This window comes from Peromyscus californicus, unplaced genomic scaffold (genome assembly GCF_007827085.1).
Source record: "Peromyscus californicus insignis strain IS unplaced genomic scaffold, ASM782708v3 Scaffold_15__1_contigs__length_86483966, whole genome shotgun sequence".
In the NCBI taxonomy this organism is placed as follows: domain Eukaryota; kingdom Metazoa; phylum Chordata; class Mammalia; order Rodentia; family Cricetidae; genus Peromyscus; species Peromyscus californicus.
The window spans coordinates 70,774,103-70,799,706 of NW_026294447.1; the positions used below are offsets into that span (position 1 = coordinate 70,774,103).

Consider the following 25,604-nt stretch of genomic DNA (forward strand, 5'->3'; position numbering starts at 1 on the left):
GCACTCTGCATGAATTTTATTCTTGCTCTTGTCTTTACAGAAAACAGCACAGAAATTATGCTTTTAATACCTAAAAGTTATGACAGTTCAGTGTTTCAAACACCTCAGGATCCGGTTTCTTCCCTTCCCACGCTATGTACATCATTTACATAGGCTGGAGTCTAGCATCTCAACCCGGAAGAAGACAAGAACTTGGGAGCGGGAACGTTCTATGAAGAAACCAACCATCAAAACAGATTTAAAACCGCCACTCAGTGTCCCGGGCCTTTCTCGTGAAGCAGCCCCAGCAAAGGTGGCTGGGGTGCCTAACTTCACAGGGTGAAGGGGGTCTTGTGGTTGGCCTGGGAACCCAGGAGCAGAGGACTCCGTAAGGCGGTGTGCCCCGTGACCAATATGAAGACGGGAGAGGGACGTCTGCAGAGAGGCCATCGGTGTGGACAGCTCTCCTCCTCTGCAGGCAGAAGTCCCCCAGTCCACCATGGCTCCTCACCTGTGGCCACGCTCCTGGGCACACAGCTGGCGTGAAGCTTGAGTGCCTGCAGCTGGGTGTAGGTTTTCACTGGCCACCTGCCTTGCCTTACTTTGAGTTTTCCCCTCTACCTTCCTTATCACACATCCTTGATGCAGATGCAGAGCCCAGGCCCGCTTTAGGTTTGGCCTTTTAGGACTGCCTAGGCCAAGGTGAAGCCGGGTCTGTGGCTTTCAAGCCTCGCCGTGTTCCTCCAAAGCAGGGCACATGTGAACCGGCAGGCTACAACAAGTTCTCAACCTGTGGGTCACAACCCCACCCCGATGTCGCATATCAGATATTTACATTACGATTTCATGACCGTAGCAAAATGACAATTAGGAAGTGGCAACGAAATCACTTTGTGGTTGGTAGGTGGGGTAACCACCACACAAGGAACTGTATTGAAGGGGCATAGCACTAGGAAGGTTGAGAACCACTGGTCTGTAGGACGCTCTAGCCGAAGGAAGCCTTAAACAGTAGGTTGACGTCATAGGCAGAAGAGTCAGAACGCTTCAGAGTAAGCTCTGGGTAAGGGTTTGAGCTCCACAGCAGAACAGTGAGCCACAGCGTTGGTGAGATGTGCCCCTCCCTCAGGGTGTAGGGCCTGTACACTGATACCTGTGGTGTTGCCCACCTCTGCAAAGGAGGAACCTATAGGGCAGGCTGGGTGTGAGAAAGGGCCTGAGGATGCTCCACAGCATGGCATGAGGGTGGGGTGGGGGTGGGGACCCAGTCTGAGACTTGCCCTGTTTAGTCTGGAATCTGGCCATCAGTGGGTAGGGCAGACGATGCAGAGGTTACACATGGACCAGCAGAGCAACATATTCACGCAGCAGAACCCGAGGTCCAGGCCTGCGAGAAGGAACAGATGGAGAGGGAGCGGACCTGCTGAGTCCTGGGGGACTCAGGACACCAGAGCTGGTGTGCGGGTCCAGGTCACAGCTGTGTCAGGCCCTGGGCTTGCAGCAACAGGCTTCAGGCCTGGGCTGGTGGAGTCCACGAGGGGAGTGAGCTGCAAAGGAAAACTCGAGGGAACAGGGAGTGAGGGGTAGGCTTGGACAACCAAGAGTCACCAAGGGATGGAGTGGCAGCAGGACCTTGATGTTGGGGTGGCGAGAAGGCTCCAGAGGCAGGCTGTTAGGATGAGCAAGAGGAGGATAGAGTCAGGAGTGGGTCCACGATGTCTCAGCATGGTCCAAAGCTGTGGCCAGAACCGGCCCGTGTCTGGAGTTGATGGGGTAATCAAGGGCCTGTGGTGCAGGGAAGAGAGACAGAAGCCAGGCCTGGCCTGGCCTCGGAGAGGATTCCCTGCACCACAGGCCCTGAGAGGAGCAGAGTCTCGGCGTTCCAGAGCCAGCTCCTCTCCACCTAAGCCGCGGCCTCCTAAGCCATGTCCTCCAGCTGTGGTGGGCTGAGCTTCCCTGCTGGCCTGTCTTCGTCCATGGCTTCCTCCTCTTCTGGCTTCTCAGCGTTCCTGGCCAGGCCGTCAGGCCCTGATACAGTCCCCAGGACCTTGGTGCTGTGCTCCTGAGCTTTGGCTCGGAGGGCCGCAATGCTGTTCTCCCTCAGTTCCTCCTGGGAGATGGCTGCCTGGGCATCCGGGGCCCGTTCCTCCTGCTCCATCTTGTCGAGCTTGGGCAGCGTCTGCCGGTCCACCTCAGGCTTCCTTCCCGACTCAGCTGCTGCCTCCAGCGACTTTTTGTGCATCCCTAAAAAGAATTGTTGGTATTCGGGTTTAGAAAAGCGTCTGGGAAAGCCATCTTGAACTGAAAACGGCAAAGATAGAGAGAGGCCAGAATTAAGGAGGAGCAGAAAGCCGTTCTTCACAAACCACAGTCAAGTCCCACACCTGGACCAAGGTCTGGGGTGGGAGGGGGCCTGGTGGGGGCAGGTAGAACTTCAGGCCACCAGCTGGGGACCAGGCCTTCAGCAGAGTTCTCTCCACCAGACCCTCAGGCTTGAGGACACCCCCAACCTGTCCTGTCCCTTCAAGGCATCTCCCCTACCCCTTTGTCATAGGATTCCAGGTTTTAGGACCCCAAGACAAGCTGATGCCTAGATGGTAGTTGAGAGATGGCATATGGGAGGTCTGGGGCGAAGAAGTTCTTGGGCAGAACTAGAGAGGTGGCCCAAGGGACATAGGAGTCCCCTTAACCCACGAAGGGAGACATTTCATTCACTGTAAGCCCATTTTCAGTCAGGGAGAAAGTACAGGCTCTAGGGAAAGGCCACATCCTCATGGGACAAAAGAAGCCAGTGACTCCAGAATGGGAGTCTGGACACCCGGGACACAGGTGCAAAGGATGGCCCCAGAAAGATGGGATCGGCTGCCTGGAAGACCCCTCTCCCATTGGTCCACTGTGCCCTAGGTCTCCCTACCCGGTGTTCAGGTCCCTCCCCCAGGGAGCCCGCTCTCCTCACCACAGGGGCAGGGCCCCAAGGAGGGCGCGGGCTCTTACCCAGCAGCCATGGGGCACAGGAGTCCATGATGCCATCCTTGGCGGACTTGAGGATGGACTCCGGCAGGGGGATGGAGTGCCGCACCATGGCCCCGTAGAGCCCGTACTCAGCCATGACACTGCTCCGGCCCCAACACTTCTCTCTCTTCCTCCACTTGGCTCTGCGGTTCTGGAACCACACCTGGCAGTGCAGAGACATGGTCAGAGCTGTGCTCTGAGGAACTCCAGGCCCAAGGCCCTGACCCCTGTCTGCCTCAGGGGGTTCTTAACCCAGCTCCCCTTATCCCACGGAGTCCCCGAGGTATCTCCGACTCAGGCAGGGTGACATTAAGACATGAGATGACCATGGGCAAAATGGGTCCTTTTTTTTTATTTTTTATTTTTTGGTTTTCCGAGACAGGGTTTCTCTGTGTAGCTTTGCACCTTTCCTGGAACTCACTCTGTAGCCCAGGCTGGCCTCGAACTCACAGAGATCCACCTGGCTCTGCCTCCCGAGTGCCATTTGTTGTTTTAAATCAAAGCCGTTCTGGGGAGATCAGCTTGGAACACTTCCAGACAAGGCCCTGCAGGTGGGCAGCACCAGTAATGGTCCTGCGTTTGCAGCTACGATGTCCACGCAAATGTGAAGGATCTTGGGGATGCTCACACCTGCAGTGTACAGATGTGTCTTGTCTCCTGACATCGCAGCAGGATTTGGTCTCATCTATGAAGTTCTGGCTTGAGTACCACACAATCAAATTTAAATAAAAATATAAAAGCCAACCCAGGCGGTGGTGATGTGTGCCTTTTTTTTTTTTTTTTTTTTTTTTTTTTTTTTTTTTTTTTTGGTTTTTCGAGACAGGGTTTCTCTGTGTAGCTTTGCGCCTTTCCTGGGACTCACTTGGTAGCCCAGGCTGGCCTCGAACTCACAGAGATCCGCCTGGCTCTGCCTCCCGAGTGCTGGGATTAAAGGCGTGCGCCACCACCGCCCGGCGTGATGTGTGCCTTTAATCCTAGTACTCAAGAGGCACAGGGAGGTGGATCTCTGTGAGTTCAAGGCCAGCCTGATCTACAGAATGAGTTCTACAGCCAAGGTTACACAGAGAAACTCTGTCTCAATGAGCCCCTCCCCTGAAAAGCCTAATGTGATATTTTAATTGTGCTGAGATGTGATTTTATTTGTATGTTAATAAATAAAGTTTGCCTGGAGATCAGACGTCATTAGTAAGCCAGGAATAGAAGTCAGGTGGTGGTAGCCCACGCCCTTAATCCGATCACATGGCAGGCAGAGTCTCTGTGTGTTCAAGGACACAGCCAAGCGTGGTGACCCTTGAGTCTTGAATCCCAGTACCAACCATAGAGACCAGGAGGTCTGTATAGACAGGCAGTGACAAGGAAGTCATGTGATTGGGCTTAGAGCCAATGAGAAGGCAGAACAGGAAAGCAATAAAAACACAGGTTAGACAGGAAGAAGGTCTCTCTCAGGGGAAGTGACGGCAGTGAGTGGTAAGCTAAAGGGAGTCCTGGCTCTTGCTCTGACCTCTTTGGCTATTTCCTCTGTATTTGGCTCTGTGTTTCTTATTCAATAAGATTGTTTAGAAATTTGTCTACAGCCTAAACCTTATCATATTTTAATTAAGTTTACAATTTTGTGTTGGGTAACATTCATAGCTGTCCAACCCACAGGCCATGCCTGTAACAGACACTCTGGTTTGCAAAAAGACAAATTCCAGGAACACTGGCTTTTCTTCCAGAGGACGCAGGTTTGATTCCCAGCACCCACATGAGTTCACAGCCTTCTGTAACTCCAGTTCTAGGGGTCTGACACCCTATTCTGGCCTTTGCAGGTACCAGGCACACAAGAAGTACATGGAAGTACACACAGGCAAAACACCCATACACATTAAATGAATTAAGATTTTTTTTCTCTTTTTTTTTTTTTGGACAGGGTTTCTCTGAATAACAGTTCTGGCAGATTTTCTTTTTTTTTAAGAGCAAATTCCCTAGCCCTGTTATCTGCCACCATCTGGGGAGAGTACAAGAGTGTGAGTCTGTGGAGCCCAGAAGAGTGGATACATTTGGAGGCTCCACCGCACACATGTCTGCGGTCTGGCCGACTCAACACTCATCTGCCATATCTTCCTGACCTCTCCCACATACTTTGCTGCCCATCACTTTGATTTCAGGCCTAACTTTGAATGGAATTTTGGAAAGGTGGGTGACATTCCCGGGTCAGGTAAGGAACTTGACGTTCTCTAGAGCATTAGGGCAGGGAAGAGTAGGGACCCAGCAGAGGGATTGGTAGGTGTCATCCTAGAGATGGAATAATTGGCCCCAGAGTTGATTGGTATGGGCTGAATATGAATAACACTGGGGGTGTCTGCAGCATCATCACCATCACCATCATCATCATCATCATCATCATCATCATCATCATCATTCATCATCTGCAGGGCTGGGTATGGAACCCAGGGCTTGCCCATGCTAGGCAAGCACTCTATCGCTGAACTACATCCCCAATCCCACTGCAGCTTCCAGGAGGAAATCCACACATTCAAGGGACCAAGATGTCTCCATCTCCCCCAAGCAGCCCTCCTGAGACCTGCTGCTGACAGAACCCAGAGTTTCCCTACCCTTGGATGCTCTCTGGGAAACCGGTGGTCCTGGAAGGCCCCAGGCACCTCTGGTCCCAATTTGACCGCAGGGTAAGAAACTGGGGACAGAAAACCAGCTAGCTTCCCGCGGGTGCTTTCCATCCACTCGCCTCTGGCGCCCCCGCCCTTCCCTGCGGACCCCTCCCCCGCCCTGGGCGGCCAAGGTATCAGCTTTTGATGAAAAATTGCTCCTGCTCTATTCAGGAGGCGGCAAAAGAAGAGTCACCCCCAGGGGCAGCCCTGGGCTGATTGAAAAATAAGTTAATTTCAGTTTGAATCGATGGGCCTCAGGCACTGAAATATCACGGGAAATTAAAGCGGCTTCTCTCCCGGGAGCCACGGCATTGACCCGCACTAATTAATGCTGGGGAGGCAGTGATCGCCTCACCGCGAGCTGCTCCCCCTCCCCGGGGGACCCCAAACACTTCTCATTTAACTAATTAGACGGGGAAAATTGGGTGTTAATTTGTTTAGGATTTTTTCCCCCCTCTTCCCCTCGGCACCTCCCTCCCCGGCCCCCGCCCGGTGCGGGGGCGCGGAAATGAATGCGGGGCTCGCCGGCAGATGGCTGCCCCGGTCACTCTGCAATCTTCTCCGACTTGATTGCTTGATTAGGTCGTTAGCACATTAAAAAAAAAAATTGCTTGCCGTCTGGCGCTGGCGTGATGAGTGGGACGCGCGGCAGCGCCTGGGTAATTTATCTTTTTATACGGCAAAGAATTTGATTTCAATCTGCAGATATATGGGGCGCCTTTGACACCTGTTTAACTTCGCGCCGCTGACAGCTTAACCCTTTGCTGCCTGGGCAGCTGGGAGCCAAGGCTCGGACGCGGGGCTCCGCGGGGCCGCGCTCTCTGGCGTTTCCCGCCATCGCCGCCAGATGGCGCAGAGAGCGCGGATCGTCCCCTAGCCGCATAGCCCGGTATAGGGCCAGCCACGGCCAGCAGGGGGCGCTCCTGGTACTACCCATCCAGTTAGGTGAGGCACAGGGATGCTCTCTTCCTCCCTGGGAAAGACCTCACCTTTCACACCACCTTAAGTTAACCCATATAGCCATGTTTGGGCACCTCTTCCTTTGCAAATAATCAGGAGCCTCTAAAAATAGGAAAGGGCCGGATGCGGTGGTACACACCTTTAATCCCAGCACTGGGGAGAAAGAGGCAGGTGGATCTCGGTGAGTTTGAGGCCATTCTAGTCTACAGAGTGAGTTCTAGACCAGCCATGGCTACACAGTGAGCCTCTCTCAAAAATAAATAAATAGAGATAAAATCAAAATGAGAACATCACTGCCTGCCTCAGAAGCTGTGATTCTCCCCCGCCCTCGCAGTGACCAAAAGCTTTAGAGCGCCATTGCTGGACTCTTCCTGGATGGCAGCACCAGCCAGAGAAACACACTTTTTGCCACATACCGCCTATTGGAATCTGTAGTTCCTGTTTAGATCTGGGGAGCAAAGATACAAGACCTCCTCCTGGTACTCCAACCCTTTGGGTAGCTCACAGGGAAAGAGTTCATATAAAATGATGGCCACTAGGGACTGGGGGTTAAGAACATTGGCTGCTCTTCCAGAGGCCCTGAGTTCAATTCCCAGCAACCACACGGTGGCTCACAACTGTCCACAGTGAGATCTGGCGCCCTCTTCTGGTGTGCAGCTGTACACGCAGGCGTAACTCTGTCTACATAATAAAATCTTTTTTAAAAAAGGTGTTGGCCGCTAGACGGCTGGCCTCTGTGCATCAGAGTTAGGAGCCATGAAGATGGCCTGCTTGTCCTGCCTTGGCCTCACTCTGTGTTTAGGTCCTCCCCAAGGCTGCCTGCCTGTTTTCCAGGGTGTCTGCCCACTGTCTGCCCTATCTGGGTATGACGTTTGTCTGGGGCTCCTCTTGTTCCACGTGCTTGGTCCCCGTCTACAAAGTACTCATCTGTTCCAGGCTTCCTTCTCCCGACAGAGGCAAAATCTAAAAGGATTAACCTGTATACAATCGTAAGTGACTTCCAGTTTCCTCGACCCCTCAGACAAGAGTGTATAATAGATGGTGACAGATTCCACCCACCAAAATATGAATGGAAACAAGCCATATGCCCCCAGGCCAGGAGACGGCCAGTCTAGCAGGAGCTTTGAAAGTCATTGAGGTCATAATTCCTTAAACAGAATCCCTGCAGCCAGAGAATATCTGGGACTTTAGAAACAATATGTAGCCTGGACTGGAGAGGTGGCTAGTAGTAGTTAAAAGAGCATGTGCACCTTCAGAGGACCTGAGTTCAGTTCTCGGTACCCATGTTAGATGGCTCACAACCTCCTGTAATTCTAGCTACAGAGGTAACCAGTGCTCTTTTGCAGCCTACCCAGGCACTGGCACACACAGAAATAAAAACAAATCTTTGAAGAAAGTATATGTAGCCGGTCATGAACGCACAGACCTGTAATCCCAGAACTTGGAAGGTAGAGGCAGACAGATGAGAAGTTCAAGGCCAGGCTGGGCTACATAGGAAGTATAAGACCAGCCTGGGTCAAATAAGACCTTGTTTGAAAACTCGAGAAGGAAGGAAGGATACATATAGCACATGTTAATGCCACTCTGCCCCCTGAGCACCACATAATCGTATCCACCAGCCTCAGTTTCTGCAGCCAGACTCACCCACACTGAGACGTGTAAACTGCACAAGGTCTGGTCTGCTTTTGCCACTAAATGAGTTTTGATGCTAAAATCATTAAAGACCTTTCCATTTTCAGCACAGTTTGGATTGAGGGATTCTGGAGAAGGCATTGTGGAACGAGCAGAAAACAGAACACTCCTGGCTGTCCTCCATGGCAGGTGTATCCCCTAGCTGGTCCAGGAAGTGCTGGAGGTGGGGCAGGGCTGTCAGGTAGGAAGAACATTTTGGAACTAAAGAAGGGGTACAGGCTTGCAGGTCCCTTCTGGGCTCATAAACAGAACCCCCTTTCCTGGTTCTCCTCTGGCAAATGAATCACTAGTGTGGAGACCAGCTTTTGCCCATGACGCTCTCTCCCAGGGGAGCATGCTGCCAGCTGGTAGCTCGAACCTGGACCCTCAATTATGAGTTCCTGGAGTGCCTGGCTCTCTGCGAAGACCAGATGTGGTTCCAATTTACGGAGGAAACCTGGACAGCCAAAACGATTTTGTTTTAGGGCATTTGGCATCAAAATGAAAACTGCCTTGGAGGGAAGTGGATAAGGGATTAGTGAGACATTTTCATAGCTATCCGTCTCTTGTCTTGATGGAAGCAAGCAGCATGTCTGCAGAGCTTAAAAGTCACTACACTTGGGGCTGGAGACATGGCTCAGAGGTTAAAAGCTCTTCCAGGGGACCCGGGTTCTAGTCCCAGCACCCACATGGTGGCTCACAACTGTCTATAACTTCAGGAGATCCAGAACTCTCTTCTGGCCTCTGTGGATACCAGGACCACATGTGGTGCACAGACGTGCATGGAGGCAGAACACCCACCCACATACATTAATTTAAAATCTTTTAAAAATCACTGCCCTTGATCTCAGCCAAAACCAGTCAGAACTGAGTAGTGCCGTGTGATCTCAGGTTCGCCAAAGAAAAACTGCAATCGGCCTTCTGTGTCCACGTCAGTGGGCTCAACAACCATGGACAAACATGTACAGGTGTGTGTGTGTGTGTGTGTGTGTGCTCTGTGAACTGTGTGCATGTGCAAGCACTCATGTATGGACACGTGGGATGTCAAGAGGTTGGTGTTGGCTGCCTTCCTTGATTGCACTCTACCTTGTTTTTTTTGAGATAGGGTCTGTCACTGAACCTGGAGCTCAATGATTGGCAAACTGGCTGGCCAATGAACTCTATGCAATCCTGTCTCCACCTCTCAAAACTGGGATTGCAGGGGCACGCTCCACACCAGGCTTTTTACATGGGTCCTGGGGATCAGAACTCACATTTATTCCCACAGCAGATACTTTATCCACTGGGCCATCTCCCTAGGCCCCCCCTGGTACTTTTTGTGTGTGTGCTGTTTTTCCCAAAACAACATAGTGCAACAACTATTTACACAGAATTTACATCAAGTAGATATTATAATTAACAGATGATTGAAAGCAGACATGAGGATGTACCTACATTATGTACAAATTCTACGCTTTCTTTTTTTGCCATGGTAATAATAGAAGCCAGCGACTAACACGGACTAGACATCACCAGCTCTGTCAGTTTATATTGGGGACTTAAGCATTCCTGAGGAGAAAGGCTAGAACTAAACCCCCTTGGATAATGAAGGACCCTTGTGCCTACATTTCAGGCTCATTCGAAGATTAAATAAAATAAGTGAAAGTGCCTAAAATCAGATGGTGTCATACAGATGGTGCTCGATAATTGCTGGCTATTATTACTTCAGAGGAGACACAGAAAATCAATGGGAGTCTGCCTAAAGGGCAGGTTAATCAATGGCGTCGTCACCTGTCCCTCTGAACTCTACACATAGCTGGACTTACCCAAGACAGTGAGTGCAATCGAAGGCAGAGAGGGGCAAGCTAACTAACTTCCAGGCAATAATCTCCCTGCCCCACATCGGGATGGAACCTGCGCCTTACACATGCTTCATCATCAAGCCGCATGCCAACCCTAAGGCTTTCCTTTCTTCTTTAATGCGTGTGTGTGTGTGTGTGTGCGCGCGCGTGCACACACGCCTGCTTGTCTGCATGTGCACCATATGCATGTAGGTGCCCATAGAGACCGGAAGGCATCGGATTCCCTGGACCTGGAGTTACAGGGGTTGAGAGCCGTCTGATGTGGGTGTTGGAACTGAACCCAGGCCTTCCTGCAGAAGCGAATGCTCTTAGCTGCTGAGCCATCTCCAGGCTGGGCTTCCATGTTTGAATACAGACAGCCTCTAATTTCCCTGTAACGTCTGAAGATCCAAGCAGATCGTGCTGAAACTCTATAGTCTAGGCTCAAATGGTAGTGGTCCTACAAAGCCTATCCTGCCCAGAGCTGCTTCAGATGTGTCTACATCACAATGTGTCTACATTGGAGATTGCTGCTCTGTCTGCGGCTGCCGCCGTGACCAATGCACATCCACTCACCTCCGAGAGCTTCCTGCTTCTCAAATGCCCTGTTACCACCCACTGGCAAGATTGTCAGGGAACGTTAAATAAAATAGCATGTGGGGAATGCCTGGCATGTAGTAAGGAACCAGCCTGACACTTGATAGAGTCTGTGGACCACAGTGCTATGTGAGGAAGCCTCTTTCCGGCGCCAGCTTTAGGGTCACAGAAAGGGGTCCTCCTCCTGCTTCCCACCCTGCAGAGTTCACAGCAGCCCCTTCTATTTGACTCTTGGTTCTGAGAATCCCCCAAGAATTCCTGGAGTTTCCTGATTCTACTTCCTAAAAAAAAAAAAAAAAAAAGATAGTCCCTCTATCATGGAAATCTGGTCCCAGGGAGGAGCAGAGGCCGGTCTTACAGAGAGCCTGACAAAGGTCTCAAAGTGACACAAATAGCCACCAAGTTTGGGGTCCTCAGCAAAGGCTAGCTGGGAGGCTTTGGGGCTTTGGGAAGGAGCCTGGGTGTCCAGGTACACATCCCCTTAGAGGAGGGTGCCCGGCAGTCTCAGGAAGCCCAGCCAGCATTCAGGTAGCCTCCAGCTGTCAGCAGCTGGTGCAGTTGTCTCTCCAGCCGGCAGAGGGCACCTGTGTCTCCCAGGTGAACAGCCCAAGGACGGCCTCCTCACCGAAGGGCTGCTCTGCTGCTTCAGGGCACACAGCAAACAGGCCAACCAGGCAGCTCTACCAAGTCTTTCTCCCACTTCGTAGGTGACCAGTACCAGTAGCTGTAGCTGCGCCCCAGGACTCCTCTCTCTCCTAACTCCTCACATAGGTCCCATCTGCAGCCCCCACCCCAGTATCCCCACAGGACAGCATGCTCAGGGTTCCTCCCAGGCTCACCCCTCTAAAGGTGACATTTTGCAGGATAGACGCTGTTCCAATATTTGTCACCTTGTTACCCAGACTTTGCCTTTTGTTTGGTTTGTTTTAGATTTCACTCTGGTAACTCAGGTTGGCCTTGAACTCCCCAGGAAGCTGGGGGTAACTTCGAACTCCTGATCCTTCTGTCTCTATGCACCAAATGCTGCCATTACAGGCATGAGCTACCACAGCCTGCAAGTTTTGCTTTTTTTTTTTTGAGACAAGTTCTTACTATGTAGTCCAGGCTGGCTTCAAACAATCCTGCTTTATTTTTGTTTTTTGTTTTGTTTTCAAGACAAGATTTCTCAGTGTCACAGTCCTGGCTGTCCTGGAACTCTCTTTGTAGACCAGACTGGCCTCGAACTCACAGAAATCTGCCTGCCTCTGCCTCACGAGTGCTGGGATTAAAGGCATGTGCCTCAATGGCCTGGCCCTGTTTTGTTTTTTAAGTTGTTTTTTTGTTTTGTTTTGTTTTGTTTTTTTTTTTTGGTTTTTTCGAGACAGGGTTTCTCTGTGTAGCTTTGCGCCTTTCCTGGAACTCACTTGGTAGTCCAGGCTGGCCTCGAACTCACAGAGATCCGCCTGGCTCTGCCTCCCGAGTGCTGGGATTAAAGGCGTGCGCCACCACCGCCCGGCTTTGTTTTGTTTTTTATGTGTACCTGTGAGTGCCTGCATATATGTATGTGGTATGTCCCTCGAGGTCATAAGATGCCAGAAGAGGAGACTGGATTCCCTGAAACTAAAGTAACCGGCAGTTATGAGCCACCATGTGGGTGCTGGGAACTGAACCTGGGTCCCCTGAAAGAGCAGCCAGTGCTCTTAACTGCTGGGCCATCTCTCCAGGCTCCTGGCTTATTTTCACTGTTGCCGATTGAGACCAGGTCTCATGTCATCCCTGGATGGCCTCAAACTCACGATGTAGCTGAGGATGACCTTGAACTTCTGACCATCCTGCCTCTACCTGCCCAGTGCTAGGATTACAGTCACAAACCCCCAGGCCTGGTTTATGTGATGCTGGGAATTGAACCCAGGCCTGTGCAGATTAGGCAATCACTCGGCCAACTGAGCAGCATTTCCAACCCAAGGCTTTAAACCCTGTCTTCTGGCCTCAGCCTCCCAAGTGCCTAGCTTGTAGTCATGACCACCACGCCCAGTTGTCTGCCTTCCAGGCTTGTTACGGGCCTTTATGTCTGGCTTTATCCGTCACATTTACCCAGCCTCTTCTCTGATTCAAAGCTGATGAATTTGGGATTGTTGCTAGCATGATCTAACATTCCACGGCCACGTAGCATTGTGTGTGTGTGTGTGTGTGTGTGTGTGTGTGTGTGTGTGTGTGTGTGTGTGTGTGTGTGTGTGTGTTTAGGGGTTAATTTGTTTTGAGACAGGGTTTCTTTGGGTAGCCCCTGCTGTTCTGGAACTCACTCTGTAGACCAGGTTGGCCTCGAACTCAGAGATTTGCTGGGATTAAAGGCGTGTGCCACAATGCCTGGCTTTTTTTCTTCTTTGAAACAGAGTCTCAGTATATAGCTGTGGCTGATCTGAAACTTCCTATGTAGACCAAGCCGGCCTGGAACTCCCAGAGATCCACCTGCCTCTCTTCTGAGCCCTGGAATTTAGTTGTGTGGCACTACACCTTGATTTTGGGGGGCTTTTTGAGATGTAGAATGTAGCCATGGATGGGTTCTAACTCATGGTAGTCATCCTGCCTTACAGCGGTTTTTCTACCTCAGCCTGCTCAGCGCACGTAAACTTCTGACACCATATTTCAGCAGACTTCTTCCATGCCATCCAGCGTAAGGCTCAAAGATCAAGCTTGTCATGGCCTTTGATGCCCACTAGGGGGCAGCTCGGCCCACATTTCTAGAACTCTGAAAGCAGCGTCTTTCTGTCTACCATGACACGTTCTTTCCTTCCCCACCCCACCTCTGTCAACCCACACTCCACACTACCTTCCACGTCCTTTAACCCACTTACAGTCCTATCCTACGCCCAAGACTTGGTGTTCTCACACCAGCTGCGTACAGAAGCAACCCCCTGGAGAGATTTGAAACACAGACACCAAGGCTCTACTCCAGACCAATTCAGTCTGGATTGATGGGCATAGGGATGCCACAAGGGTATTCTAAAAAGTTGTCTGTGAATGCACAAGGCCCTGGGTTCAATTCCCAGCACTGTAAAAAATAAATAAATAAATAAACAAGGAAATGGAGACATGACTCCACAGTTAAGAGCATTGGTTGTTCTTGTAGAAGACCTGGGTTCAGTTCCCAGCATCCACATGGTGGCTCATAACCATCTGTCACTCCAGTTCCAGGGGATCCAATGCCCTCTATGACCTCCGGGGGCACCAGGCACACATGGGCGCACAGACCTACATGCAGGCAAAATACTTGTATACATAAAACAAGTACTAATAAGCATTCCAAGCCAGAATCCTACAAACCCTTTCCCATCAGGACAGCTACCTTGAACTTCTGGAATAGAACTTTGAGGATGGGGTGAACAGTCTCACTGTGTTTCCAAGGCTGGCCTTGACAATGGAATCCAGGCTGTGATGAAACTCCAGCTCTTCCTGGCTGGGATCACAGATGGGCCACCGTGCTTAGCTTCAACCATGCCTGTTCTAAAGTGGTCTCCAGTCAAGGGAATGTTAGAAGTGTTAGGTGGGTGCGGTGATACATCCCTAACATCCCCAGTACTGAGGAGGGGAGGGGAGAGGATTTCACGTTCCAGGCCAGCTTGGGCTACATAGCAAGACCAGGTCTAATAATAATAATAATAATAATAATAATAATAATAATGCCAAAGTGGAATAATGCTAGCCAGGTAATCCATACTCACCTTTCCCACACAGTAAGAGCAGTGTGAGACTGTATCCATCCACTTTACATATTTGCTTTTCTCATATAACAAGGTATCTTTTGTTAAGAACAGTAACAGAGTAATCAATTAAGAGAATAAAGCCAGAACTGGTACTGCACTTGCCTATAATCCTAGCAATTGGGAGGCTGAGGCAGGAGGATTGCTGAGGCTGGTTGGTTGCTAGTTTAGCTCCAAATTCAGGGAAAGACCCTGTCTGGAGGAAATAAGACATGGAGTGGGTGGTAGGATGGGCCACCTAACCTTCCCCTCTGGTCTCTGGGAACACGCCTAAGTGCATGCACCACACCCCCACATGCATCTATACCACAAGCACACTCAAACACACACACAAATTGAAAATAAAAATTAGATTTTAAAGAAGAAAAAGTATGTATTTTAAAAGAGGGCCAAAGGGGCCTGAAGAGTTGGCTCAGTGGCCAACAGGACTGGCTGCTCTTGCAGAGGACCCAGGTTCAGTTCCCAGCACCCACGTGGTGGCTCAGAACTGCCTGTTACTCCAGTTCCAGGGGATCCAAGGCCCTCTTTTGGCCTCTGCAGACACTGTGCACACAGCTAAACATGTAAGAAAAATTAAAGACAAATCTGAAAAAGCCCCACAGGGCCAGGGATCTGTGAAGCTCAATGGTAATACGCTTGCCAAACACGGGCATGGCCCTAGGTTCCATCCCTAGCACCAAAACCGAAAACAAAGACCCCAAAACCATGTATATAGCCCCCTCTTATAGTTCTAGTAACCTGTGACCTCAGAGAAAATAAAATCAGTCTGGAAATCCATTTCCTCTTCCCCAAGACTGACATCTTGAAGAGGCTTCCAGAATATATATTCTAAATTTTGATACATAAAGAGAACCGTGTGGCCAAGTCTGTTGTGGTCACTTAGAACCTTTTCTATCCCCAGTGTGCCCCACATCACTACACCTAGCCCAGAGCTGCCCATTGAGGCCTGGCTCACTATCACTGCCATTTACCCTAATTACAGTTTGTACAGATAGTGTCATTTCATCTCATGGGATAGCAGTGAAACTGGGCTCTGAATCCTAGCCTCTTATCAACTTTACCTTTCAAGCCCCTCAGTTTCTCTCATCCAGAAAATGGGGTATGAAAATTAACACCAGACTCATCTGGTGCTGAAGGGTGAAATGCTGTAAGACATACCATGCAGCTGACCGCCGAGGGCAAGTGGTGAGTATTCAGTAAAGGCCCCAGATCACAACACCTTCAGCAAGGTAGGAATTTGGGGAAATGTTATTACTATTTTTATGAATGAGTCATATGAGGCTCAGCCTGTGACTTTGCTGACAGCGAAACAAAGAAGGAAGTAGGTGTGCCTAGTGTCCCGTGTGTGCTGCGGGTTGTCATCAGACTGGGCGGGAAGCCTCAGCTACACCGTGAGTTGACTTGGCTTGGATGAGCAGGGGCTCAGCTTCCCAACTGCCTACTTAGGGCTGTTAAACTCTACTTAGCCCGCACTCCCCCCGTCCCCATCAATGGCAGCCTAGAGCCTGGCGACAGCCGGTGATCCTGACAGCGCTGCTCCTGTTCCGGTAGCTCAGGGGGTAGGGTGCTGGGCGAGTATGCAGGAGGATGTGGGTTCTACTCCATGCCACCACCATCACCAAAACCAAAACCAAAACCAAAACCAATCGTTGTTCCCATTTGACCTGTAAACTCCTGATTCTAAGGACTCCCCATCTCTCTCTCCTCTCTCTCTCCTCTCTCTCTCTCTCTCTCTCTCTCTCTCTCTCTCTCTCTCCACACACACACACACATACACACACCACACACAGCCTACTGCTGACCCAATGTTGTAGCAGGCTGTACTCAAGTGCTCGCAATCCATCTTCAGATACTTTGGTTCCACCTATCAGCATGCCCAGACCCCACTTCTGAACTCAAATCACTTTCGTTCTTCCAGATTTGAGTTTAGCTTCTTCAAACCCAAGAAGCCCAAGGCAGAGGGTGCATTTTAAGACCTACGTTCCAGCCTTACGCCCCTCCAGTTGCTAGCTATGGAGCACAGGAAGCTGTCAACTTTCATTTCCCAGTTCTAAAGGAAGCCATTGGTCTCTGCCCTGCCACTTGTCACCAAGAGTTAATGAGAGCAGAGCTGACTCTGAGTGAGCAGGGACACATGTCCCTCACTGCTCTGAACTCTGTTCACATTCAGCCTGTTGGATCTGCACAAGGGGTGGGGTATGTGCACTCTAATCTCACACGTACAAGGAGACTCTGGGAGGAGATGCCTGGCTGTGAACCCAGGAGTCTGGCTCTGGAATCAGTGTCACCAGCCCCTGCCTCACCTTGCTTTGCCTGTACACACCTTTGGCACATGAAAACTTCTCTGAAATACCTGGATTTGTTACCAATACACATCAAGACCTTTCCTAAACCACTTGGTTATGCTGGGGGCAAGACCACTTAATCACTCATAAACTCCTGTAGGGGGCAGCACTTAGCTATGTGGTGCCCAGAAGATTGGCAAGACTCTGGTCTCATCTCTCCTCTATCCACCCATACATAGTCAGCCGTCACAAACAGTGTATGCTCTCTACTCCCCACCCCTCCTTGTGCTGGCTATGGTGACTTTGAACCCCTCCCAATAGACAACCTCCAGGTGACTTAATGAGCTAGCCTGGGCCTGTTGGGAGCATTTACAGGGCAGTTACAGGGGAGGTTCCGGCTTCCCACAGCCCTGCCCACCACACCACAGCCCAACAGAGATTAGACAGCACACCAGAGAGACAGCAGCTCCTTCTCACTAATGAACAAACCTGGGCCTGTCAACAATGGCCTCCAAGCCGCTTGGAATGGCCAGCTTGATGCTAATGAAGGCCGGAAGGAGAGGACTAGCCACACCAGGCCTCGGTTTACAGAGTACACACCGCCACCCCATGCACGTGTGTGCACACACAAACAGTTCAGAGGCAACACCCACCCAGATCACCCCCACTAGAACTCAACTGGGTGAGAATAAACATCCCCAGGTCTCCACAGATAAGCATAAGCTGCTTATGGATAATTGAGCTTATTGTTCGTGTCAATGTCTAAAGCCTGGAGCTGAAATTCTGAATTGATTTCTAGTGAAAGGAAATCTCTTTTGGAAAAACAGCTCCTGGCCCATTTTTTTTTTCTTTTTTGGTGTTTTGAGACAGGGTTTCTCTGTGTAGCCCTAACTGTCCTGAAACTAGCTCTGTAGACCACACTGGCCCTCGAACTCACAGAGATCTGCCTGGCTCCGCCTCCCGAGTGCTGGGATTAAAGGCCACCACTGCCCGGCCTGGCCTCACATTCATTCTCTGGTTCTCTAGTCAGAACAACCCATAGCCCTTGCTTCCTTCTCTAGCACACCTGGGTTGCTCCCTCCATCAAGCACTTGCTGACAGAAACAACCTCTAGTGGAGACAGAGAGGCAAGATGCTGGGCAGGCAACAGCATCAGGAAGTCAGTACCTGATCTCCACACCCCCCCAACATCCACGTCCCCATCCCCACACCTCCTACCCCTAACCCCCTCCCCACCAGTTCTGTAGCAGCAGGAATCCACCCTCTGGGCCTGCCTGGAGCAGCTTTCATTTAGGGCTAAGATGTACCTGGAATCAGTTCTGGAGATACTCCACCCATCCCACTCAATTCTCTGGCCTCAAGATGTTCCTATATCCTGGGGTTTCTGGGCTGGGCACACCAATCTAGAAAAGTGGCTGGTTATGCCACACAACCACCCAGGAGGAGGAGGGGCTTGGTGAGTCCCACTAGAGGGTATGTGTACCCAGTCACGTTCTGGGGTTCTGGGCCAGTCCAGGAAGAAGCACTGAACAGGAGCTGCAGGTGGGAACAGCTGCCCCCGTCATGAGGGGAGCACAGAGCTGCAGCTGGATGCAGTGGTGAGGAATAGGAGGTGAAGGGGAAGGGAGAGGCGGAGAAGCCGGCTAGGGTTAGAGGCAAAAGCCAGCTTCCTCTCTCAGCCACCTGGTCCTACCTCTGGTCTTAAAAGAGCCTTGTGCTGCTGGGTGGTGGTGGTTCACGCCTTTAATCCCAGCACTCGGGAGGCAGAGCCAGGCCGATCTCTGTGAGTTCGAGGCCAGCCTGGTCTACAGGGCAAGCTCCAGGAAAGGTGCAAAGCTACACAGAGAAACCCTGTCTCGAAAAACCAAAAAAAAAAAAAAGAGCCATGTGCTATAATAGGCTTGCTCGGGACGCCCCTACCCCTACCAACTCTCTCTCTCTCATTATAAGGCCTCCTTACAGTCTCTACAATGTACTCTCAGGAAGCCTACCATCTGCATTTTGTTCGTTTGGGTTTGGGGTTTTGATTCGGTTTTTTACTGGGAATAAAACCCAAGACCTCTCTCAAACTAGGCAAAGCACGCCATCACTGAACTATATCCCCAGCACAGGAAGCCTACACTTTAGAAGAGCAGGCAAGACTTATCTACCAAGCCTCTTGTCCACCTATCACTTACTTGGTAGGTATTCAGCAAATACCTGTCCGCTTAATAGACTTGACTAAATGGTTTTTACTGAGGACAGGGTCATTGGCAAATGGTCCTTCCCCCAGGGAAGGGCATAGACGCAAGAGGATGGGCACCTGCCCCTGGGGATATAGACGTCTCCAGGCGTCTCCAGATGGCTGGAGGGGACTAGCCACTGTTACCTGTATCCTGTCTTCTGGCAGCTCCGTTTTCATGGCCAGCATCTCCCGGGCATAGACATCTGGGTAGTGGGCTTCATTGAATGCCTTCTCCAGCTCCTCTAGCTGGTAGGAAGTAAAGATTGTCCTGAGGGGAGCAAGATCAGAACTCAGAACCCTGGTACTGAAAGAGCCTGCCTGCCTTGGAGAAGGCAGGATCTCTCTCTCCTGTGCCTTGGTCACAATCAACTCCTCTCTTCTCTCTCTCTCTCTTCTCTCTCTCCTCTCTCTCTCTCTCTCTCTCTCACACACACACACACACACACACACACACACACACACACACACTGACCCTCTAGCCTCTTCTCTATCCAGGGCAGAGGTCCCACATCATCCTGGTCATGGGCACCCATTATTTTAGCTTAGGCGACATTTCATTCAGAATCTTTCTGAAAATACTCTGGGGAAAAGTGCGTTAAGAAGAAAATTCTAAGGTGGTGGTGGCAGCGGTGGCGCTCGCCTTTAATCCCAGCACCTGGGAGGCAGAGCCAGGCGGATCTCCGTGAGTTCGAGGCCAGCCTGGTCTACAGAGCGAGTTCCAGGACAGGTGCAAAGTTACACAGACAAACTCTGTCTCGAAAAACAAACAAACAAAGAAACAAACAAAAAATACAAAGAAAGAAGAAGAAGAAAATTCTAGAATATTGAATATTGAAAGTCATTCTTCCTCCCCCACAAGCCAAAGAGAAGGTCCCCGTCAGATGAATAAAGTCTTGGTCCACTGGACCTGCATCCTGAGCTCCTCCCCACCAGACAAATGTAAAGATTCTCTTTAAAGGCTAAAAGCAGCTTCACTTGGATAGTTTGTCCAGTGAGAATGGCGTCTCACACACCTCTGACCTCTCCCTCCTCCCTCCCCACCCCCACCCACTCCCCTCTCCACCTGTGCACAGCACTGCTACTACCCAGACCCACCACACAGGGTCAATTGCTCACAGGTAAGTGCGGGGATGTACCATCCCCTCTCCTACCTCCAGAATGGTTCCCACTGACCCATTTTAAGAGATGATGAACCTTTAATCCCAGCACTTGGGAGACAGAGGCAGGCGGGTCTCTGTGAGTTCAAGGCCAGCCTGGTCTACATAGTGAGTTTCAGGACAGCCTGTGTAGAGAGACCTTGTCTCAAAAAAAAAACAAAAAACAAAAAACCCAGACCAAACTAAACCAACCAACCAACCAAACAAACAAACAAAAAAACCAACAACAAAAAGCTGACAAAAGCTACATTCTCTCACCCCAGGAAAATGGGCAAATAACAAGCCTCCGATATTAAGGCGTTCATAACCCTCCTTTTAGAGTAACTAGGAACCACCCACCGACAGCTGCAAACTCTCTCCACAGATTCTATATTCGTTGCATTTACCCGTCCTTTATCTTACCCCCTCGTAGACCACAGGTCCAGTTTCTACAAACAGAACTTGTACAAAGGGGCATGTCCCTTCTTGATCCTCTGAGATTTGGACCCTGGGGCCAGCACAGGGTTTATTTGCAGAGTGTTTCCCTACTGTGCCCTCCCCTCCCCAGTGCATAGAAAAAATGCACATATAAGCCCCATTTCTTGAGCTAATATGGACTTCAGTATATCCAGGGGTATTATACAGGGTGTGAGAGAGGGGGGGGTGTGTTCTTTATAAAAAATGACTAGTTTGTTTTTAAATTATTTTGTCTAGTCTCTTGGTGGCAATATGTGGAATTCTTATGTGCATGGAATGTTAATACATTGGCTGGGTGTGGTAGTGATGCTTTTAATCCTAGTACAGAGGCAGACACGGGCAGATTTCTGTTAGTTAGAGGCCAGTCCAGAGTACATCAGGCTAGCCAGAACTACACAGTGAGATCCTGTCTCACAACAAAACAAGCAAAGAAAGAAAAAAGAAAGAAAGAAAAAAAGTTAATGCTTCAGGATTTTGAAGATCTGCAGCTCTCTGTTTCTCTCTATTGACTTGCTGGAGGTCTCTTGAGCAGATTATCAAAATAAGCAATCAAAATATGCAGGTCCCTCTTAAAACCAGGGAAACTGAGGAACACAACTGGTGTAGCCTGGCCAAAGTGCAGGAGGGAGCTTACTGTGGATCATTTAGAGTTTTTAAGGGCTTTTCTGTACTTGGAAGAGTCCCACTCGAAACAAAATTCGGTTGTAGTAGGGACTGCTCTGTGTTCCTGCCATTGGAGGACTGGGCGGGAGGAACAGTGAGTTCAAGGCCAGCTTGATCAACATAGTTCAGGCCAGTCAGGACTATATTGCAAGAAAACAAAAACAAACTAAAAGCTAAGAAAGTAAGAAAGAAGGAAAGACAGACAGACAGAAAGATGCAAACCTTAAATCCCTCAAGCTTCTCTCATTCCTGCCTCAGAGCTGGTCTCCCCATTGATAACCACATACTCTTCAGGAGGGTCTCTTCCCCAACCCAGAGACTGCAAACTCGGCTCCTGACTGAGGTAGAGCACAGGATCTCTTGCAAGAGGATCTGCAGTTTTCCCAAGAACAAAATCCCGGAGCTGGGTCACCACTGCGCTGCATCCCTGGCCTACTCCCCTTCCCCCCCAAGTTCTGCTGAAACTGGTTTGTTTCCTGAAGCGCATCTCTCGTCACAGGGCGCCAGGGGCTCTCTTCCTCAAAATCCTCAAAGACTGAAGCTCAGGGAATATGCTTTGTTTTTCTATGCCCCCCCCCCCCGCCCGAAATCTATAGCCATTCTTCTTTCCGATGATCTGCTTGCTACCTTCATGCGCCAGAAAAAGACAGACACCCAGGGCAGCTAGTTCTCTGATGTTGGTGAACTGTTCTGCCTGGCTCCCAACCCACCCAAACCCCAAATGTTTCTCTATCAGAAAGGATGGAACGAGGGACTTTAAATACGGACTTAGAGCTGGGGCCACCTTGCCTGTTTCTATGTGGACAGCAAAGTGAGATGTCCTTATGCCTTCTCAGCACTGTCCAGTACGGCCAGAGTTTGGGGAATGCTCTTTCCAGGGCTCTCCAACCCTAGGATAAGAGCAGAGCCCCCCCCCCCCCCCATGTTGACCTTATCCCAGCACGGAAGATCCCATAGGTAACGTTTTAATTAATATTTGTTGGATGATTTTTTAAAAAGACCAGTGACTGGACTAATAATTTTTTTTCCTTTTAAAATAAACTGGGCTGGTAAAATGTCTAAACATTAAAGGAAAGGCACTTGCAGCACAACCTTGGAGACATGAGTAGATTCCCCGGAACCCACAAAAAGGTGGAGAGAATCAACTCCACCGAGTTGTCCTCAGACCGACCACCAGGTACATTTCCACGGCGTAAATGAGTCCCCTCACCCTCACCCACACACCCCCCATTACATGCACACATAGTAGTAACAAATACAAATTTAAGAAAAGAATAAAACGAATTGAACTAACGCCCCCAGCTGCCCGCGGAGAATGAAAGGAGGTTCCCCCTGAGACCCAAGCTGAAGTTCACTTTCCCTTAAGCCAAAACCTGTTCCGAGGTCAGGAAAGAGAGTCAGTGATGACCTTTGGGGGGTGGGGGAGGCTAGGGAAATTCAAGACGCAGAGAAGCACGGAGGGGGGCGGCAGGGGAGAGGATGCAGAGACAGAGACCAAATTCGGGGGAGAAGAGGGGATGCGGTGGGACCACTGGCCAGAGAGAGCGGCAGCGGGGAGCTAACTGTCCCTGGGGCCTCCTCACTTGGGTTAGGACAGAGAGAAAAGTGAAGGAACCGGCCTGCTAGGGAGTGCAGGGACAGAGACCTGGGAACCGCACTCCCAGAAACTCAGTTTTTTTGTCTCTCTGGCTTGCCCTAGCTTAAAAAAATCGCCTGAGGATTTCCACCAGGAACGAATTAGTGTTGACGCTGAAATGAATAAGAGTCGGACACCCCTCCCCTCCCGGGGTGGGGTGGTGGTGGTGGTGGAGGGAGCATACTTCTTAGGATAGACCCATTGAATTTTTAACTTTGGACTCACAACGTTTGTTTAAAGACATTTTGTTTCACACTAAAAATATGCGTATGTGTCTGCTTATTAGTACGTGCACGTGGTGCCCCAGGAGGCCAGAAGAATGCATGGATCCCCATGAGCTGACCACCTCTCCTTAGAATGTACACCAATGCAGTCCACCCCACTCCGGTCTCCGCAGGTGGAACCAGATCGTTCGCTTTCTTCCCCATCTTCCAGACTAGGAAACTGAGGCTCACGGGAGGGTAGCGACCCGCTCAATAGCACAAACGAGCAGAGGCCGAAAGCAAAGGTCCATCCGTGCAGCAGTCACTGGAGTTTGAAGGGGAACGATCGCAATAGAAAACTGGAGAGTTGACGAGACAAGGCCAGTGTAAGAGGAACCGGGCGCCCAGGGCCGAGCTTGCACGGACCCGGCTCCAGCGGGAGGTGGGAGTCTATCTGCTCTCCACCGGGTCTGTCGCTCTCAGACCCGGTCAGTGCCGGAATCTGGGGCCGCCGACGCCTCTCCAGCTCAGATCTGGCCTCAGCTGGTCTTTCCTTTCTCCAGCGCAAGGAGAAAGCAGAAAAGGTGCGGCCGCCCGGGCTGACACTCAGTCACCCTCAGCGGGTGCCAGGGCTGCCCCGGGGCAGGCTCCAGCAAACCACGCAGGTGTCTTTGGTGCAGCCCGGGCCCTCACATCTGCGATCCGCAGAGAACAAAATCTGAGTGACCCGGCCGGGGAAAAGGAAGCTGGGGATGGGAGCAGGAAAGAACTGTGCGGCCCTTACCTGTGTCGCCGCTTCTTGCGTTTCTTGGTCTGGTTTAAAGCCGATTTGGACATTTTTCGGTCACTGGAGGAAACATCTTCGGAATCTGAAAAGCGGGCGGAGAGGCAGGAGGAGGAATGGGGAGTGCGCTCCGCTGAGCTGCAAAAAAAGGTGAGGACCCCACCTTCTGCAGCCTGAGCGAGCCGCGCGGGCCTGTGGTCTCTAGCAAGCCCTCCGGGGCCTGGGCGACCGTCTCCATCCCTTAGCCCAGGCTGACCCTCCCCTGGTCTGCTTCTGAAACCAGAGATTTTGAACAAATTTCGTTGCAATAAAGACCAAGGCCCAGGCGCGCTGGCAGGCAGGGACGTGGGAGGATGAGGTAGGCACTGAGGATTCAGGGACCCGGGTTGGTACTCTTAGCTCTGCCCTGTCAAGTGCAAGTCCCAGGTCGAAAAGTTGACCCAAGGAATGGAGGCTTGTTGGAGGGGAGCTGGGGCTCTGGAAAGGTCTGGAGACTGCGGGTTCGCTGCCTCCTTCGTGGCACCCACAAAATGTTTTTCTGTTCGAGTTCAGAGAGCCTGCGACGAACCACTTTTCGTTCTCCTTCTACACTTAATACATACTAAACAATGGCACGAAAAACCTAGGGAATTACTGAGAGCCAGTGGTGAGCTAGAACTCACCGCCAGGAAAGTGGCCCTGAAAGGGCGAGAGGGAACTCATCCAGGGTCCCTGATCCAGAGAAAAATCAGGATCCAGTACAGGATGCGCTCAGGTTGGATCTGATGGATGCCCTTTGGCCGCCGATGTGGCTTTATTTTCCCAGTTCTTAGCGGGGGAAGGAAATCGAACCTCAGCTAAGCAATACAGAGGTTTGGAACGGAGAAGAGGGGAGGAAAGTGGGGGACAACTTTGCAACACGGGGGCAAGAGCCAGGGCTAGCTTCTCTTTCCTGTCCCGCCAGCAGCATAAGGCTTCAGGAGCGCAGGTCCTGCCCAAGGCCAGGGCACCGTGGAGCAGCCGAGCTGGGGCCCTCCAGCTAGCTCCATAGGGGATGATGCGACAAGGACTCAGCCACCCGGAGCCTAGCATCCAGTAGGACCCCCCAACCCAGAGATGGGATCGTGCAGGGCCAGACACTAGTTCACAAGAACTGAGCAGGGCTTGGAAAAGCTGAATCTGAAAACCCTCTGAGTCCGGGTCGCTGGCCGGGGGCCCTCTGACTCTAGGCCTGGGCTGAGATCCATTGGCCTGTGCGAACTTTTCCTCCCGGGGGAGGTCGCGGCCGGCTGGCGAGAGCCGACGGGCGCAGGCAGGGCTGCGGCTTTCCCAAGCAGTGTGGCAGGCGAGCAGCCTTGCCCTCCCTCACCTACCCGAGCTGGCCGTCTGGCTGGTGTCCAGCGGCCCCGACGCTCTGCCTAGTGGCTGCAAGTGGACGCTCTGCGGATCGGACAGCACTTCCAGAAAGGTGGGCTGCGCGTAGAAGCCGGGAAGCCCCCCGGGCCCCAGCAGCCCCATGCCGCCCACTCCTGCGGGGCTGAGCACCGAGCGCGCAGCCAGCAAGTGCCCGGGGGCCAGGCCGTCGAGGGCAGCCCGCGGGTGGGAGCTGGGAGGCTCCTTGTTCAAGCCTAGGATCTCCTGGATGCCGAACCCTGTGCACCTGGCCGGGGCGCCCCCCGAGGTACTCTTGGCCACTGTCTCGGATTTGGGCTTGCTCAGCGCTTCCCCCGTTTTCCCCGTCATCTCCCGGTTCTTTGGAGGGGCTGAGGCCGCGGGTCTTTTGCTCCCCCAAC

General features: G+C 51.4%; 1 protein-coding gene across 2 annotated transcripts; it reads right to left on the bottom strand.

The window, feature by feature from the left end:
• Vsx2 (visual system homeobox 2) lies at positions 1–25,604 on the bottom strand. Of its 2 annotated transcripts, none has more exons than XM_052738234.1 (5): positions 25,185–25,604; positions 23,833–23,917; positions 19,078–19,201; positions 2,971–3,151; positions 1–2,220 (listed from the first exon to the last, which is right to left on the bottom strand). In XM_052738234.1, exons 1-5 carry the CDS (start codon positions 25,552–25,554, stop codon positions 1,895–1,897), a joined length of 1,086 nt encoding a protein of 361 aa, XP_052594194.1. In that variant the 5' UTR covers positions 25,555–25,604; the 3' UTR covers positions 1–1,894. The 2 variants fall into 2 exon arrangements, with proteins under 2 accessions (XP_052594194.1, XP_052594193.1); XM_052738233.1 differs by having other exon boundaries at positions 1–2,277.

What these genes read in the sequence shown, in the direction of transcription:
- Vsx2 (XM_052738233.1), bottom strand. Translation starts at nt 25,554, where the DNA reads ATGACGGGGAAAACGGGGGAAGCGCTGAGCAAGCCCAAATCCGAGACA. An exon ending in CAGCCAGACGGCCAGCTCGG is followed by an intron (nt 23,918 to 25,184) that starts GTAGGTGAGGGA and finishes CCCGCTTTTCAG; the next exon opens with ATTCCGAAGATGTTTCCTCC. An exon ending in TGCCAGAAGACAGGATACAG is followed by an intron (nt 3,152 to 19,077) that starts GTAACAGTGGCT and finishes CTGCACTGCCAG; the next exon opens with GTGTGGTTCCAGAACCGCAG.